Source organism: Notolabrus celidotus, chromosome 10, assembly GCF_009762535.1.
Source record: "Notolabrus celidotus isolate fNotCel1 chromosome 10, fNotCel1.pri, whole genome shotgun sequence".
Lineage (NCBI taxonomy): Eukaryota > Metazoa > Chordata > Actinopteri > Labriformes > Labridae > Notolabrus > Notolabrus celidotus.
This window is the reverse complement of record NC_048281.1, coordinates 431,286-447,037: the sequence shown is the minus strand read 5'-3', so window position 1 is coordinate 447,037 and position 15,752 is coordinate 431,286. Positions and strand designations below refer to the sequence as shown.

At 39.8% G+C, this 15,752-nt stretch overlaps 1 protein-coding gene across 1 annotated transcript in view; it reads left to right on the top strand.

The window, feature by feature from the left end:
• The first annotated feature begins 699 nt into the window (after positions 1–699).
• The window catches only part of LOC117820409 (carboxy-terminal domain RNA polymerase II polypeptide A small phosphatase 1-like), a 33,386-nt gene continuing 18,333 nt past the window's right edge, over positions 700–15,752 (top strand). The window contains exon 1 of the mRNA XM_034694158.1: positions 700–1,067. Coding sequence (XP_034550049.1) covers positions 995–1,067 — 73 coding nt within the window. The 5' untranslated portion in view covers positions 700–994. The remainder of the gene's footprint in view (positions 1,068–15,752) is intronic.

Below are 15,752 nucleotides of genomic sequence, written 5' to 3'. Positions count from 1 at the left end.
TACAGGTTTGTGGGTGGCTACACCAGCTTTACTATCCAGCTCCATGTAGTCAGTGTTATCTGATTGTAATGTATGCAATAAAAGAAAGTAGATTGTAACTTTTTAACAGTTTCAGTAACATGAAACAACAGACTGGACTCCGCTCAAAAAAGGGTGAGTGTATGTCTGATCACAAACCTAAGACTAGTTTAACACAAACATACACACAGACCATTAAATCATCTTTAGCAAACTTCTTTGTTTGAGTGGAAATGACTTTATTTGTTTTACTGTATAGTTGTGTTTATTTGTCTGGAGGTTTGTAAATAGTGGAGAGTGACTTTAATCTTGTGTGGGCACTTTAAAACCTGCCCCTTACTTCCTCTTTCTGTTGGACGGTTTCAAGGCGGCCCCTGCCAAACGTCAAAGTTTGTGCATAAAAAAAACTTAAAAGTCACATCATGTGCTCCAAACAAAACACTTTGACTTCGGAAAAGAGAACTTATTTCAATATATTCACGAGTAAGACAAAATATTAACTGCACGTTTTAGCATACGACAATTTACACTTCAAATTTAAATAAAACCCATCCAACTTAAAATAAACACAAAATACTTCTTGAAAAGTTTCAACACTTTAACCACAAAATCTTTAAAATAACTCTTAAATCATCAACACATACAGAGGCGTTTATTGAAAGTCTTCACATCCTGCAGTGTGGCTTTAAGACCGGGGCGCCTTGAAACCGTCCAGTTCCATGTTAGCATGGTGAAATGATGAACTTCTTCACGAAACAACTTTTTAAACAACTATTGAGACGTTTTGAAACTTTGCATTTCTAGTGCTTTAGTCCACACAGCTGCGCGTTGAACTGTTTTATGTTGTTTCTACATTTTGAGCCAAGTATGCGCGTTTGCGGACAGGGAGTGGCAAAATATAAATACATCTTTTGCCATAAATCCTCGAAGTAAGTTCATTCAGCAACAACGTCCTTGTGTTGGAGTGACGGATCTAATGGACCATTCGCCGTCGATAATCACGCAAGTAACTAGAGACGAGGAGGAAGACGCGACTTGTCGTGAGGAAGGTGAGTTTGGGGAAAGTTAGTGGGAACTTTTCAGCAAGCTGCGCATGACAATGTCAGAGGGGTAGAGACACGGTGTGTATAGGACTCCTTGGGGTCAGTAATGTGGCCCGAGGCTCCGTGGACGAGCCCTGAGACCGTCGTTCACTTTCACAGAGACTCTGTCTTTGAGTCCCACAGTTAAAAAGCTTTACAGCAGGTCTGAGGGAGTCTACAGCCGGCGGCTGTCTGGGTAGGCCAGAGCCATGCGCATCCGCTTAGGAGTCTTAGAGGAACACAACAGCAGGGTTTGGGACCTGAATGAGCCCTCCAAGCTGAAAGGAAACACTGTAGCTGGTTTCAGACACAGACTGTGGTTTCAGCAGAGTTTTGATACAGATTGTCCATGAAACTTCACAAAGCAATGTTTCTTTCTAAAGGGGGCGGGGTCACGGTGACAGATCACTGTTATTGTTCAGGACACTTCAGTGGAGCTGCCTCACATTTCCTCAAGTTATTTATAATCATAGTCTATTAGACTCCATAGAACAGACTTCTTATCAGGAAGTGTTCTGGGACCGCTTCAAACACAGGTGTTATCACTATTTGGACAGAAGGCACTATCAAAGAACTCTAAATCTCTACCTCAGCAGTGGGACTCCTCTGATCTCCCCCTCTCTGTAAAGCTGTCCCTGTAATTCCTAATTCAAGTTGACTTTATATCCCATCTCTCAGTTGATACGTTCACTATTACAACAAGTGTTTCTCACTTTGAATGATTCCTCGGCTCAGGGTTTAGTTAATCTGTACCCTTCGCTGTGTAACAACACATTAATATGGACTATGTTCTATGATCCATGATTCAGTTTCATCAGATAAAGCTCAAAGTTGATGATTATACAACTGAAATGAATACTGATGTCTCTTTGTGACTTACAGAGCAGAGTGATTTCTAGATGGTGATACTGAACAACTGAAACTGCTGCAGGTCACACAGGTGATCATCTACACCAGGCATGTCCAAAGTACGGCCCGGGGGCCAATCACAGCCCAAGGTCCATTTATTTATGGCCCCAAGCTTCCATCTTAAATTGTGTTAATTATAGCACAGATATTAATCACATTCTGAATCATCTGTACATTTACAGTCTCTTTCAAGTGCACAAACAAAACTAAAGTCAATCCAGAAACGTCTCAAAAAGCTACATATGGACTACTTGTATAAAAGCCAAAACACTGGGAATTCTGCAAGACGGCAATAAAGAAGAAACACAAGAACTTAAACTTAAAGTTGACAGGTTTTCAAATTAATGTTTTTAATGTTAAATGTTCTTTAAGAACACTAAAATTTCAGAAGACACAAAAGAGGACACAAGACATGATCAAAATTATGAAATCGTACAGAAAAAGCAAAATTTGGTGCACAAAAATTGTTCAGAATGTAGGAAAATAATTATTTTGTTATAAAATGTTGTCTGCTGGTCAGAAAAGTCTAAAAAACAACATGAAAAAGAAGTGTGATGAAATCCAGATCGTGATCCTGCCAGAGGAAAATAATGAGACAATATTTTTCCCACATTGCCCGACCGTAATGAAAAACATTTTCCTTCAGAAGAAGATAAAGCTTGCTAATCTTTACGTGGCTTGTGGAGAACTGAGGACTACCTAGTTACTTTCTTATTGAGAATTTTTTTTTTGTTATTAAATAGATATTTCATATATAACTTTTATGATTCCTAAGTCTCAGTAGGAGCCACTGGCCCTGAGGTATTCTGACAACATTATATGTGGCCCTCTCTGAAAAAAGTTTGGATACCACTGATCTACACACTACTCACACAGCTATGTTCAACTTTTTCCAGGGCAGAGATCTGCAGTGAGTGACACGTGTCTGTTAAATAACAGAACTTTCACATGTACAGTACAAATTCAGCTTCAAGATAAGATGAGGGGCTTTTATCCATAAATCAACTCAAACTGGGATTCATTCTCAGGAGCTTTCTAATATTGTCTCATATTGTCATATGGGCTTGTTTGCGACAGTAAGAAAGTACTGTTTTGTGAGCTGATATAGATTAAACTGTTCAGTAGGTCTCTTTGTCTTGTAGTGATTAGAGAAACTTTAATTTAATCCAATCAAAATCCCATTGTGCCATAATTGGGCCTTATTATTGTTCAGTAAAGCTGTATAAGATTATATTATAATGGAACGGAATAATGTATAGATAATGGACGTAGTATCAGTGACGTCACCCATCTGTTTCTGAGGTGCTGTATGGAAGCCAATCGTCGGCGGGAGCCATATTGGAAATGTTGAACTGAACCTAACTGCTGTGGAGCGAGTGTGACGTAAAGAGGCGGGCTTTGAGCCTCCTCGCTAACAGTGTTCCCGCCTGTCAATCAAGTCAGCTGTGCCTCTCATTGGAAGATTCCTAATCTAAATATCTTCAAAATTGCAGCATTATGAAAAATTAACCCCCCGCACAGTGGGTCTCATTCATGAATCATGAGCAGCATGAATGTGTGTAAACAGTGTGCAGCGGGAATTCATCAATCTTTTAGTGGCGCTGATCTGTGAGTAACTACTCACAAAATCTACACCTGCTCCTGACTGTGTGTAGCACTTGTGCAAATGTAGGAATACACAGAAATACTGCTTGTCAGTGTTGGAAATTACAATTTTAATATGTACTGCTCTCTGTTATGTTCACAATACTCAGATGCCTTTGAGACACGTAATGTAAACATGACAAAATATAAAAAAATCCATCATATTTTCACAACAAATAAGTTGTCAATTAAAGCTTTGAGATCTAGATTAGGTTTATTTAGAATGTGAACTACGTGTTAAAAACCACACAGACTAACTGGAGCCTAATCTGACGAGGCCAACTAAAAGAAGCCACGCCATACCTGCACATTTGCAGGTGCTCTTCGTGCTGGGATTCTTAACCACAGGGACCTTCAGCGGGAGATGGCAGATAGATCTGGAATCTCCCAGCCATCAATGAGCCGCATTTTACCGGCAGTAGTTGCCGGCATTATTGAATTAAGGCCGGAGTACATTCAATTCCCCTTTGGCGCACAACGGCAAATCAAGGTAAAGCGGGGGTTTAGCGCGCTGGCCAACACGCCAAATGTCATTGGTGCCACAAACTGCACACACATACACATCAAGGCTCCATCTGATGATGCATTTGCATACATAAACCAGAAAAACTTTCATTACGTGAATGTGAAGCTGATATGTGATGCAAACTGTGTGTTGCTCAACGTTGTGGCTCGGTGGCCCGGTGGGACGCATGACAGCTTCATACTGGCACCCGTTTGGAGAATGGAGCTGTGAGAGACGGCTGGCTTGTCGGTAAGAATGTAGTCCTCTATACAAATGCATGTGTTTTATATGTAGAGACTTACCATTTTATATCCATACAACATAAAATGTGCTTCCTACATTCCACTTCGCCCCAAATAATTTCAATCTCCGCCACGGAGAAGTTATTTTTTTCGCTCTCTATCCTTCTTTCCTTGCACCATGATTGCAGGGCAGGCTGACCAGATGCACAGGTCTGTGTCCTTATATGGTGGTTATTTGCTATTCATGGCCGGGGATGTATGCTAATTGATGATCACCGGGAGCGCGCTGTCAGTTTCCGATGGGTTGGCATTCAGGATCTTACACACGTGTTTACCTTCAAATCTGAGTTTCTCTGCACCGTTCATGAATCCGGAGTAGAGTTTTAGTAGTGTGAGCTTTTATGTACAGATCTACACACAGATTTACTCACGCTTCATGAATGAGACCCAGTTTGTGCTGATCGAGAAATTAGCTATCCAGGCTACACTCGTCTTTTGAACCAGGCTGTAAACACGTTTATTTCTGCTGTAAAGATCGTCTCTTTGAATTGGTGTGTTTGTGGTTTCTAGTACTTCTCCTCAAGCGGATCCTCAATGAACTGCAGTTTTTAACACTTCTGCATTGGACTCAATTCTCAAGGTTGGAGGTTGCCGCTTGAATGGAACTAGTTTTTAGGATGTCACACATGGTCAAGACTGGTCATACAAGGCCTTACCTGGTATGCTCTTTTATGTTTTTTGCACCAACATGAAGCAGACAACCAGGGCCCAAAATGAATAGCAGAAAAAAGTTCTCAAAAAGGATAAAAAAAATTAGAACCTTTACAGCACTGAACTGAGCTCGATGACTGAGTGACAGGTCTCCACGAGCGCTTTTCTTCTCCACCGGACTGATTCTGACCCGGTTGCGCTCCCGGCTGACACCTGACCATGTTTAAATGCTTATTTTTCTCAGTAAGAAGGAGAAAACTGGACACTGAGTCTGAAATCTGATCCTGTTCAGTTGTCCTGCTGCAGTAAATCCACATGTTGTAGTCTGAGTCTTCACTCTATGACCATGAGTCCACAGAGATTATTTATAAGCCTGCTCCTCACGTTGATATTCAGCATGTTAACATGTTGAACACCTCAATATGATCCGTAGCTGTTTAATACAGTCAGTAATATACACTGTGTCATGAAGGAACATTTGATTTAGGGGAAAAAAACAAATTTGTCATTATTTCTGACATGGAAAACATTCATGTTTTTTTAATTATTAAACGATAATTGATCGTTAACATTTCCAAAGATCGGTCACGGAAAATACTTGAAATTTACATCCCTAATTCAAAGAGATTGACCTTATTTGTTTTAATATTTAATACTTTAATTTGGGAATTGTTCACTTTCCATTTCTCTATAATTGTTCTGAAATTTTCCTACAAGGTATTTTTGTACGGTGATTTTAGTTTTTTTTACTTGACTTTGTTTACAAAGAAATATAAGAGAACAAATGTATATTATAACTGTCCATATCTGAGAATTGAAATAAAATAATAGTTATTTAAATTTTGAGTTTAATCCAGTTTTCTTGAAAATCGTTAGAGAATTGTGAGTGAACAAAAAATCTGGATTTGAATCGAATCGTGGGTTGAGTGTATCCTTACGTCCCTAATCCTGTTTGGGATAAGAGGAGTGTTGTGATGACCTCAGACGAGCAGAACAAGATCGTGACAGGACTGATGTTCATATTGAATGTTTTTGTAACTATATTCTGCACCTTGCCTGTTTGTGATGGGGGTTAATGCAAAGTCCATTTGTTACACCACCCTTCTTTTAATAGAATTTGGAAAAGCGTATTAAGTTAAGATGAATGAATGAATAAGTCCAACTTTCACACAAACAGATAACAAGCAGCAGCCGGTGGGGGGTCTGAATGAAGACAGAAACCCAGCCTCTGATGAGCAGATCCACACTGCTGTGTTTCTGTTTTATCCCTCTGTGAAGCCGTGTCCAATCAGAAGGTGGCAGCACCGTCCAGCTTACAGTACATGATAACTTCAGCCTGCTCATTTCTTCCCTTCTGTCCAAGAGGTCATGAGTCCAAGTGATGGCTGCTGTCCAGCAGTGAGGTGTCAGAAGGAGAGGAAACTTTTTAAATGTCTTTGATTGAGTTTGAAAAGTTTGAGTTTTGAGGTTTCATTCCAGGTTTGGTTTCATATTTATCTCGTCTCACCTCTGCAATCCTAAGTAATCTGCATGGACGTCATAATGCTACTATGAATCTATTTATACTTCATAGCAGTGCCAGGGATTTTGTGCACAAGTGGTCACATTTCATTTACACATTCAGCACAACAACCTGAACTGTAATAACGATGGTGTTTTTTATGTTTCCGGATATCAGACAGACAGTAAGGTGAACATGTTCAGATGTTTGTACCTGGTCCTGACCCAACTTGAGTCTTGCTTGGCCACCATGAACCTGTTGTTCCGTTTGCTCCGGGAAGGTGTGAGGCAAGTTGTCAGATTGTAACAGAATATCCAGTGTCAAAGTTGCGGAAAGTGGGCCGTGGGAGGCCTCATTCTTTCTGTCTGGATAGGAATAGAAGCAGCAGAGTTCAGAGGTATGCCTGTTCCAAGGCATGCCCACACGTAGCCTGAAAGGGTCCCAGATAAGCCTGCTTTTACTAAGTAGGCTAAAACATGCTGTTGTGGCGTGAGGTCGTTGCTTCCCCTTCAAAAATGCTGTAGCCTCATTATCAGGGTCTGAAACTCTTGAAAGGGGAGGTGTGAGGAATGCTGCTCAACAGATTGCTTCTTGTTCATTTCTGCTGTTTATCATAAGAAAGAGCAGAGAGGACACAAGTCAGATCAGATTGAGTATTAAAGCACATTTCATACAAAAAGAAAAGACTTGATGCTTTTCAAAATATACTGACAAAAAAAAGAGTAACATTTCTCATTCCAAAACAAAATGTGAGCCACTTTTCCCTGACATGTCATACATAATGAACAGCTTGTGTAAAGATAAATGTTTTAAGTCTGCTCTTTAAATGAGGCCCTGTTTTAGCAAACTCTAGTTCATGTGGAAGATAATTTCAGAGAGTAGGACCAGAATATGGAAGGCACCAAAAGCTAAAATAGTATTCATGCCCTACTGGGACAAAACTGTAAGTGATATGTCAGCCGTGCACATACTTTGGATGTGTACGCTTAGTTGACGTCATCACCCTTGTCCAGATTTATTCATCTGTTGAACAAATTGTTAATATCTATATTATTGTTCACCCAGGGTTAGGGTCAGCCATACGTTGTGTGTGTAACAAGGGACTTCCACCAGATCCGTGTCCGGTCTGTCCCCGATCCCCTGCTCCATGCTCTCTCGTCCGTCAAAACCCACCGGTTGTGTTTTTGGAACACAGCACGGAGCAGTATGTTTTAATGCTCTACTACCCTGATGTAAACAAGCACAGACGGTAGTGTGGCACAGTTTAATCTAGAAGATGGAGATGAAGTTGTATGTTGGTGGTGTTTGGTTAAACTGCCATATAGTCACAGTCCATGTGGACATTAACCTGCAAGGAGGACCAAAGCCTTGCTAACGTTAGCCACGCTCTGCAAACCAATCTGACATTGTTTACCTGCAAACTCTGTGATTTTGTGTTGAGCTGTGTTAACATGAGTTATACTCAGTGTCATTGTTTTCTGAGTGTTTTCTTACCATTAGGCTCTTCAGTTAGACTGAATTTCAGTTTCTATTCAAACAAGGAGGATATTATTCGCATCAGAACATCTCCAGCAAACACTGATTATGTGGAATAGCTTTTAGAATATATTCTTTTGTTTTAGTGGGAGCCAGAGGTAAGAACAGGATTGATGTGTGAGAGTCTTGGAGATGAGAGCTGTGCATTCAAATTCTCACCCAAGTTTTTGGCTTGTGCACAAGTTGCCTCAGAGGTTTTGCACATACTGAAAAATCTCTGTTTTTCCCCCATTACCAGTGAAAAAAATATTAGAAACCTATGTTTGGTTGAAACTGAAGGCTCAAATAATAAATCCAGCTTCCTTATATCATATTTGTGTTAAAGCTGGGGTTGGTAGTCAGATTTAGATCCACTTCTTGTTATACTGGTTAAAATGATCTTTATGTCCTGATGGTAATCAATACATAATGTGTTCTTAAAATAGAGGTAAAAAAAAGTTGCTATCTACAGCCGGAGTAAACCTGGGACAACACCAACCAATCCCTGCCATCAGGAGCCAAATGATGAAACCAATCAAATCCCGTCCTGCCGTTCTTTCCCGCCTCCTGTGCGTACATTTCCCCGGCGTGCACTTCCTGTCCCCTGCCTCTAGACGGAGTCCTGAGGAAATGCTACATTCAAATTCATGCTATTTAACCGTGACTACCAACCCTCACTTTAATCAAACACTTGATCATGTTTAAACTTGGCGTGACTTAGCTCACTTCTTTGAACTCAGCAGCTTTTAATTGCTTCTGCTCAGTTTGGCTAAATGTGGTCTGTAATCTCCCCTGTGCTCTTTAACGTCTGCTTGCATGGCTATAATCAATATGTAGACCATTTAAGAGTCTATATTAGAAGTATATCCTTGGTCCAGCATACCATGTATATGACCCACCTGCAGATCAGGATCCAGCCTGCACATGTGACATGGTGCTGCAGTACTAAATGTCTGTACAGTATTTGGAACTAGTAGGTCAGTGAGTCCTCTGAGTCAGACTTGTGCAGCATTAGTTTGCTGCTGTTCAGGCAGTTTTCTTTCAAATGCACTGTTTGATGCATCTTCTATACCATGTTTATTTGCAAAGTAAATTCAAAAGTTCCTCACTGATTTAGTCTAATGTATTCTCTAATGAGAAAAATGGTACACCCATGTCATGCTCCCTCTTATTTTTAGCCTCACTAGTGGCAGGGCTCTTGGGATGGCTGTGATGGCATGGTTATGATTACAAGCAGGGGAAAAAACTTGAAAGGATACACCATCAGCAGGGGTCTGGCTTTTATCCCCCATGAGAAATAACAAAACATAGTAATAACAAAAAGTCTGCATGCCTGTTCTACCTGACTTCTTGGATTAAAACAATAGAGAGACAACTACTAAATACCAGGATAAATTAGATTGGTGGTTTTATGGAAATCAAGAATATATCAAGAACTTATAAGGGGAAGGAATGTTAGAAAGTGGAGTGAAATATATTTATATTAATATAAAAATATATTCAACTTTACATACAAAGTAGTGAACACAACAATGATCCTGAGCACAAAGTTGTCTTGAAAGTAATCAGTCAGAGTGTATTACTGTTCAATAAGGTTCCAAAGATATCAGTATACAATATGTAATATCTTCAGTCACAGAAATATATTTTCCAAAGATTTTCCAACAACCAGAGGTTTATTCTCCCTATATGACAACTGATAATAAAAGATGACAGCCTCTTGTTTTTTTTTATCATTTTAATTGATGTCAATGAAAATGCTCAGGGCTCACAAACTACACTTCTTACACTTCCCTAAGGCAAGGCAAGGCAAGGCAGCTTTATTTGTATAGCGCATTTCATACACGAGGGCAACTCAATGTGCTTTACATTAAAACATTAAAAGCATTGGAGACATTCAGACAGGCATAAAATAACACAATTAAAATGACAAATATGATAAAACAGAAAAGAAAAGGAAAATTAGAAATATATTAAAAATGACATTAAAATTTTAATTTAAAGTGGGTTAAAATAATCTAAGATAGGAAGGCAGAGGTAAATAAAAAAGTCTTAGTCTTTGATTTAAAAGAGGTGAGAGTTGGAGCAGACCTACAGCTTTCAGGGAGTGTGTTCCAGATATGTGGTGCATAATGACTAAACGCTGCTTCACCATGTTTCCTTCTGACTCTAGGAACTGAAAGCAGACCAGTACCTGATGACCTCAGAGGTCGAAGTGGTTCATAAAGTAGTAGCAGATCAGCGATGTATTTTGGGCCTAAACCACTCAGTGCTTTGTAAACCATCAGCAGGATTTTAAAGTCTATTCTCTGACAGACAGGAAGCCAGTGTAGAGATCTAAGAACTGGAGTAATGTGGTCTACTTTGTTGGTCCTTGTTAGGACTCGAGCAGCAGCATTCTGTATGAGCTGCAGCCGTCTGATGGACTTTTTAGGGAGTCCTGTAAAGACCCCGTTACAGTAGTCTAGTCTGCTAAAGATAAATGCATGGAGGAGTTTTTCTGCATCCTGCTGAGACATGAGTCCTTTAATCCTTGATATATTCTTAAGGTGATAGTAGGCTGACTTTGTAATTGTCTTAATGTGGCTGCTGAAATGAAGGTCTGAGTCTAAGACTACACCAAGGTTTCTGGCTTGGTTTGAACATTTCATCATTGCAGATTGGAGCTGAGCAGTAACCTTTAACCTTTCTGCCTTGGCTCCAAAAACAATCATTTCAGTTTTTTCTTTGTTTAACTGAAGAAAGTTCTGGCTCGTCCAGTCATTGATTTGTTCTATGACAGAAGTCATAGCTCCATGCCCTTTGTCATGTTGCACTTTCTCTTATGTGTCACAGAAAAGAAGTTACACAAACACAAGACACCAATGGTTAGTAATGGACACTGTCGCTCTTTTAAAGGAGCTAGCTCTATCAGCTAATTTAAAGTTTTGCTCGACTGCCAGAAAAGTCTGTTCAACATATCTCTATCTTTCCAGTGTTCTATTTTCAGCCCATGAATGCAGTTAAGCTAAAAGGCATGTTTCTCACCATTGTAAACATTCAGACTACTGTTTGATTTGACAGACTGTGACTGACAGACACAGCTGTGGCAAAAGATCTGGACTGTTTCCACTAACTCGGAGATCAAGTAAAAATAGTGGGTTTTTAATGACTGTGTGAAGTTGCTAAATGTGATATCCTTTAGTCTGGGTAAAATAACAGTCTGTATGTATGAAGAAGTTGATTGGGAAGAGACATGAGTGGGGAAGAAAAACTAAGAATGTGGTTGTATTTTGTGTCAGCCACTAATTGACAGTGTTAGCATTATAACATGCTTAACAGAGGTCATTAGCTCAACACTAACTGAGAATCATCTTCATAGGGTTAGCTTAGTAGATGAGACGATAGCTGTGTAAACAGGGACAACATTTCTAAACTCATCATGCAATCTTCTGGAAAAGAAAGTCTGTTGACTACCAGTTTCACTCTGGAAGAAAGCATTCAAAACTACCACAGTTCCTTTCTCAGTGTTTCCCCTTCCCTAAGTGTGGGTCTGATACAGAGAATATTTAAAGACAACATCCACTACCAGTCAAAAGTTTGGACACACCTTCTCATTCAATGGTTTTTATTTGTTTTAATTATTTTCAACATTGTAGATTAATACTGAAGACATCCAAACTATGTATAATCTGGTTTGACCATAATCTGGATTACAACAGTAGTCAAATAGGGCTATCCATTGTGTACTAACCCTACCTCTGAACAACACAACTGATGATCTCAAACACATTAAGAAGGCAAGACATTCTACAAATGAACTCTTGACAAGACTCATGTTCATTAGAAACCATTCCAGGAGACCACTTCATGAAGCAGACTGAGAGAATACTAAGAGTGTGTAAAGCTGTCATGAAGGAAAAAGGGGACTACTTTACAGAATCTAAAATATAAAACAGATTCTGCTTTGTTTAACACTTTGATTCATTCAAAAATTCAATATATGTTCTTTCATAGTTTTGCTCACCTGAAGTGTCTGAGTTGAAAACTCTGCTGGTGAAGTTTGAGTTGTTGAAGTAAGTTAGCAATTAGGAGGATTTTTTTATTTGGATAATTTTCTTTTATATAATATTTTGTCCTCATGACTGCTACTGGAGCAGAATTAGCAACGAGATGTATGTGCGCATGTTTAAGTTATTATAGAATGTATTGTGACACTGGAGCACACATCATGACACCGGGGCTGTGATGGGCATTATTAAACCAAGCTGCAACCTCCGGTCTAAATAAATGAGTCCAATGCGGAAGTGTTAAAAACTGCAGTTCATCAAGGATCCACTTGAGGATGGCTCTGGAAGTACCAGAAACCACATACACACCAATTCAAAGAAGACGATCTTTACAGCAGAAATAAACATGTTTACAGTCTGGTTCAAAAGACAAGTGTAGTCTGGATAGCTCATTTCTCGATCGACACACACTGTACGGCTGTGAATTTTTTCATAACGCGGTAATTTCAAAGATATTGAGATTACAAGTCTTCCAATGAGAGGCACAGCTGACTTGATTGACAGGCGGGAACACTGTAGCTGTTGGATGGGAGGCTCATAGCCCGCCTCTTTATGTCACAATCGCTCGACAGCAGCAATATGGCTCCCGCCCACGATTGACCTCAAAACAGCGCTTCAGAAACAGATGGGTGACGTCACAGATACTACGTCCATATCTTATACAGTCTATGTATTAAACCAGTACGTCTGCTCACCTTTTGTACGCTGGCTAACGGTAATGAATCAGTTTACAAAGTCTTGTTTCTGATACGTTCCAGTTAATAATTTGACGTAGATACAATCAATACATGACCTCATCACTCTGCATCCTGCAGAAAGTGGTCTTGAACAAAGACAAGTAGTTTTAAATGAAGGTCTGTATTCATTTATTTGCTTTCAAATTCAAATACAAATGCATGCTTTTGCAGGAGCCACATCTTTATGACAGTGGATGATGGTGCTCATGGGAAATGCAGTCTTCATCCTGGAAAACCACTTCTAGCACAGGTTTGATGGGGTTTTAAGCAAGCTGCAAACAGGAAGCGAAAATTTTAAAGATTGCAGATATCGGTGGTCAAGACCTGGTCAACAAATACAAAAATGAATTACTGTTAACGACTTAAACTTTCAGTACTGTAGCTTGAAGTGCTGTCAGATATCGTTCTGCACTTCTCAAATGTTCTTCGTGTAAATGACTTCTGGACATGATTTCTGAAAAAGACTGACCTTCTTTTAAGAGCATGTTAGAACTACACCAAAAAATCTGCTCCAATTAAATGTTTGTTTGCAATCTGTGAGCGCTCTTATTTTAGATCGTAACTCAATCTATTAGGAGTCAGTGCCACCTGTGCAGCCTGGGGTTCTGTTTATGTTGACATGTGCAATGTAGACATGACCATTAAGATGCTTTAGGATTGACGTGATGTTGTAGCAGTGTTGGTAGTTTAGCTCTTCTTTTTTTCTGTTGATGCACTGAAACATTTCTTTGTCACCTCCTGCTGAGAGTCGGGCTGCACAACAAAGTCTAGTTTTTGACTATTTATGGCCTGGAGATAGTTTGTGACAGCATATAATTAACACCTAGAATCTCATTATTAAACACTGTCAGCAGCTGTTTTGGTTATTTTGGACACTCTGATGTGTAATGTCAGAAGAGGTAATGCATCAAGCGGCGGGATGTGTTTAAACACTGAAGCTGGGAAAGCTTCACCTGCCTGATTTCCTCACACGTGTTTGCACACAAACCTTTCATCTCAGAACCAAGAGTGGAATGTCCCAACAAGCACGCCTGCATGTGTTTTTAATGACCGCTCTCTAGTGGCTTCTTCCACTTTGAGCCTCAGTTGAATGAAGCAGTCAGCAGACCAGAGCCATCGTGAATAACTCCTGAAAGTGGGTCAGGCTTGTTCAGGGATGAAGCTTAAAGTGGGCCATACTCAAAGGTTATCATAAGGGCTCTTTATTCATTTCAATTTAGCTGTCCCATTTTTTTTATGAGGCATTCATTGATACATACAGTGTGTACTGTAAGAGGATGTATTTACAGGCTCATACTTTTCAGTAATATTGTCCTTATTTTATATTTTATCTTTTGGGGAGTGGGAGCTTTATATGACTCATGGTGGATTTTGTAGCTTAACTGGACAACCTTGATTTAAGATTGTAAGTATCTTCATTTAACAGTTACAATAGACTATATTTGTGTTAAAAATGGTACTGAACAGATGTTAGAACTGATAACATCTGTAGAATATGCTCCATAGAAATGTGTTTAAATGCATTTATGCTTTCAAATTTTTTCACATTAGAGACGATGTGTCAGGACTCAAAGGAGTTGGTATTTTAACAGACTTGCAGCTTGATATTCGTTATCTTTATCTAGAATATTTGCACTCTTTATACCACCCAGATTTTGAACAGTAAACATAAAGTATGGGACTGTGTGTTGACATTAATCTGACCAAATAATACATATCACAACATTGTTAGCAAGCTGAAATGTTGCAGTTTTTAATTTGTAATTGAGGAAAACCATCACTTTATAAAAACACACCAGTCTTAGAAGTCTTAGGGAAAGTGTGCATGTTATATTGCAAAGAGAACGTGGATCAACAAGGTCTTTTTAAGATCCAACATACAGTCATGGCCAAAAGTTTTGAGAATGACACAAATATTACATTTTCACAAAGTCTGCTGCTTCAGGGTTTTTAGGTGTTATTGTCAGATGTTTCTATGGTATAATGAAATACAATTAGAAGCATTTCATAAGTATCAAAAGCTTTTATTGAGAATTACACAGAATTCATGCAATAAGTCAATATTTGCAGTGTTGACCCTTCTTTATCAAGACCTCTGCAATTCTCCCTGGCATGCTGTCAATCAACTTCTGGACCAAATCCTGACTGATGGCAGTCCATTCTTGCATAATCAATGCTTGGAGTTTGTCAGAATTTGTGGGTTTTTGATTGTCCACCCGCCTCTTGAGGATTGACCACAAGTTCTCAATGGGATTAAGATCTGGGGAGTTTCCTGGCCAAGGGCCCAAAATCTTAATGTTTTGTTCCCTGAGCCATTTTGTTATGACTTTTGCTTTATGGCAAGGTGCTCCATCATGCTGGAAAAGGCATTCTTCATCACCAAACTGCCCTTGGATGGTTGGGAGAAGTTGCTCTCGGAGGACGTTCTGGTTCCATTCTTTATTCATGGCTGTGTTTTTAGGCAAGATTGTGAGAGAGCCCACTCCCTTGACCGAAAAGCAACCCCACACATGAATGGTCTCAGGATGCTTCACTGTTGGCAAGAGACAGGACTGATGGTAGCGCTCACCTCGTCTTCTCCGAACAAGCCTTCCTCCAGATGCCCCAAACAATGGGAAAGGGGATTCATCAGAGAAAATGACTTTACCCCAGTCCTCAGCAGTCCAGTCCCTGTACCTTCTGCAGAATATCAGTCTGTCCCTGATGTTTTTACTGGAGAGAAGTGGCTTCTTTGCTGCCCTCCTTGACACCAGGCCTTCCTCCAAAAGTCTTCGCCTCACTGTGCGTGCAGATGCACTCACACCTGCCTGCTGCCATTCCTGAGCAAGCTCTGCACTGG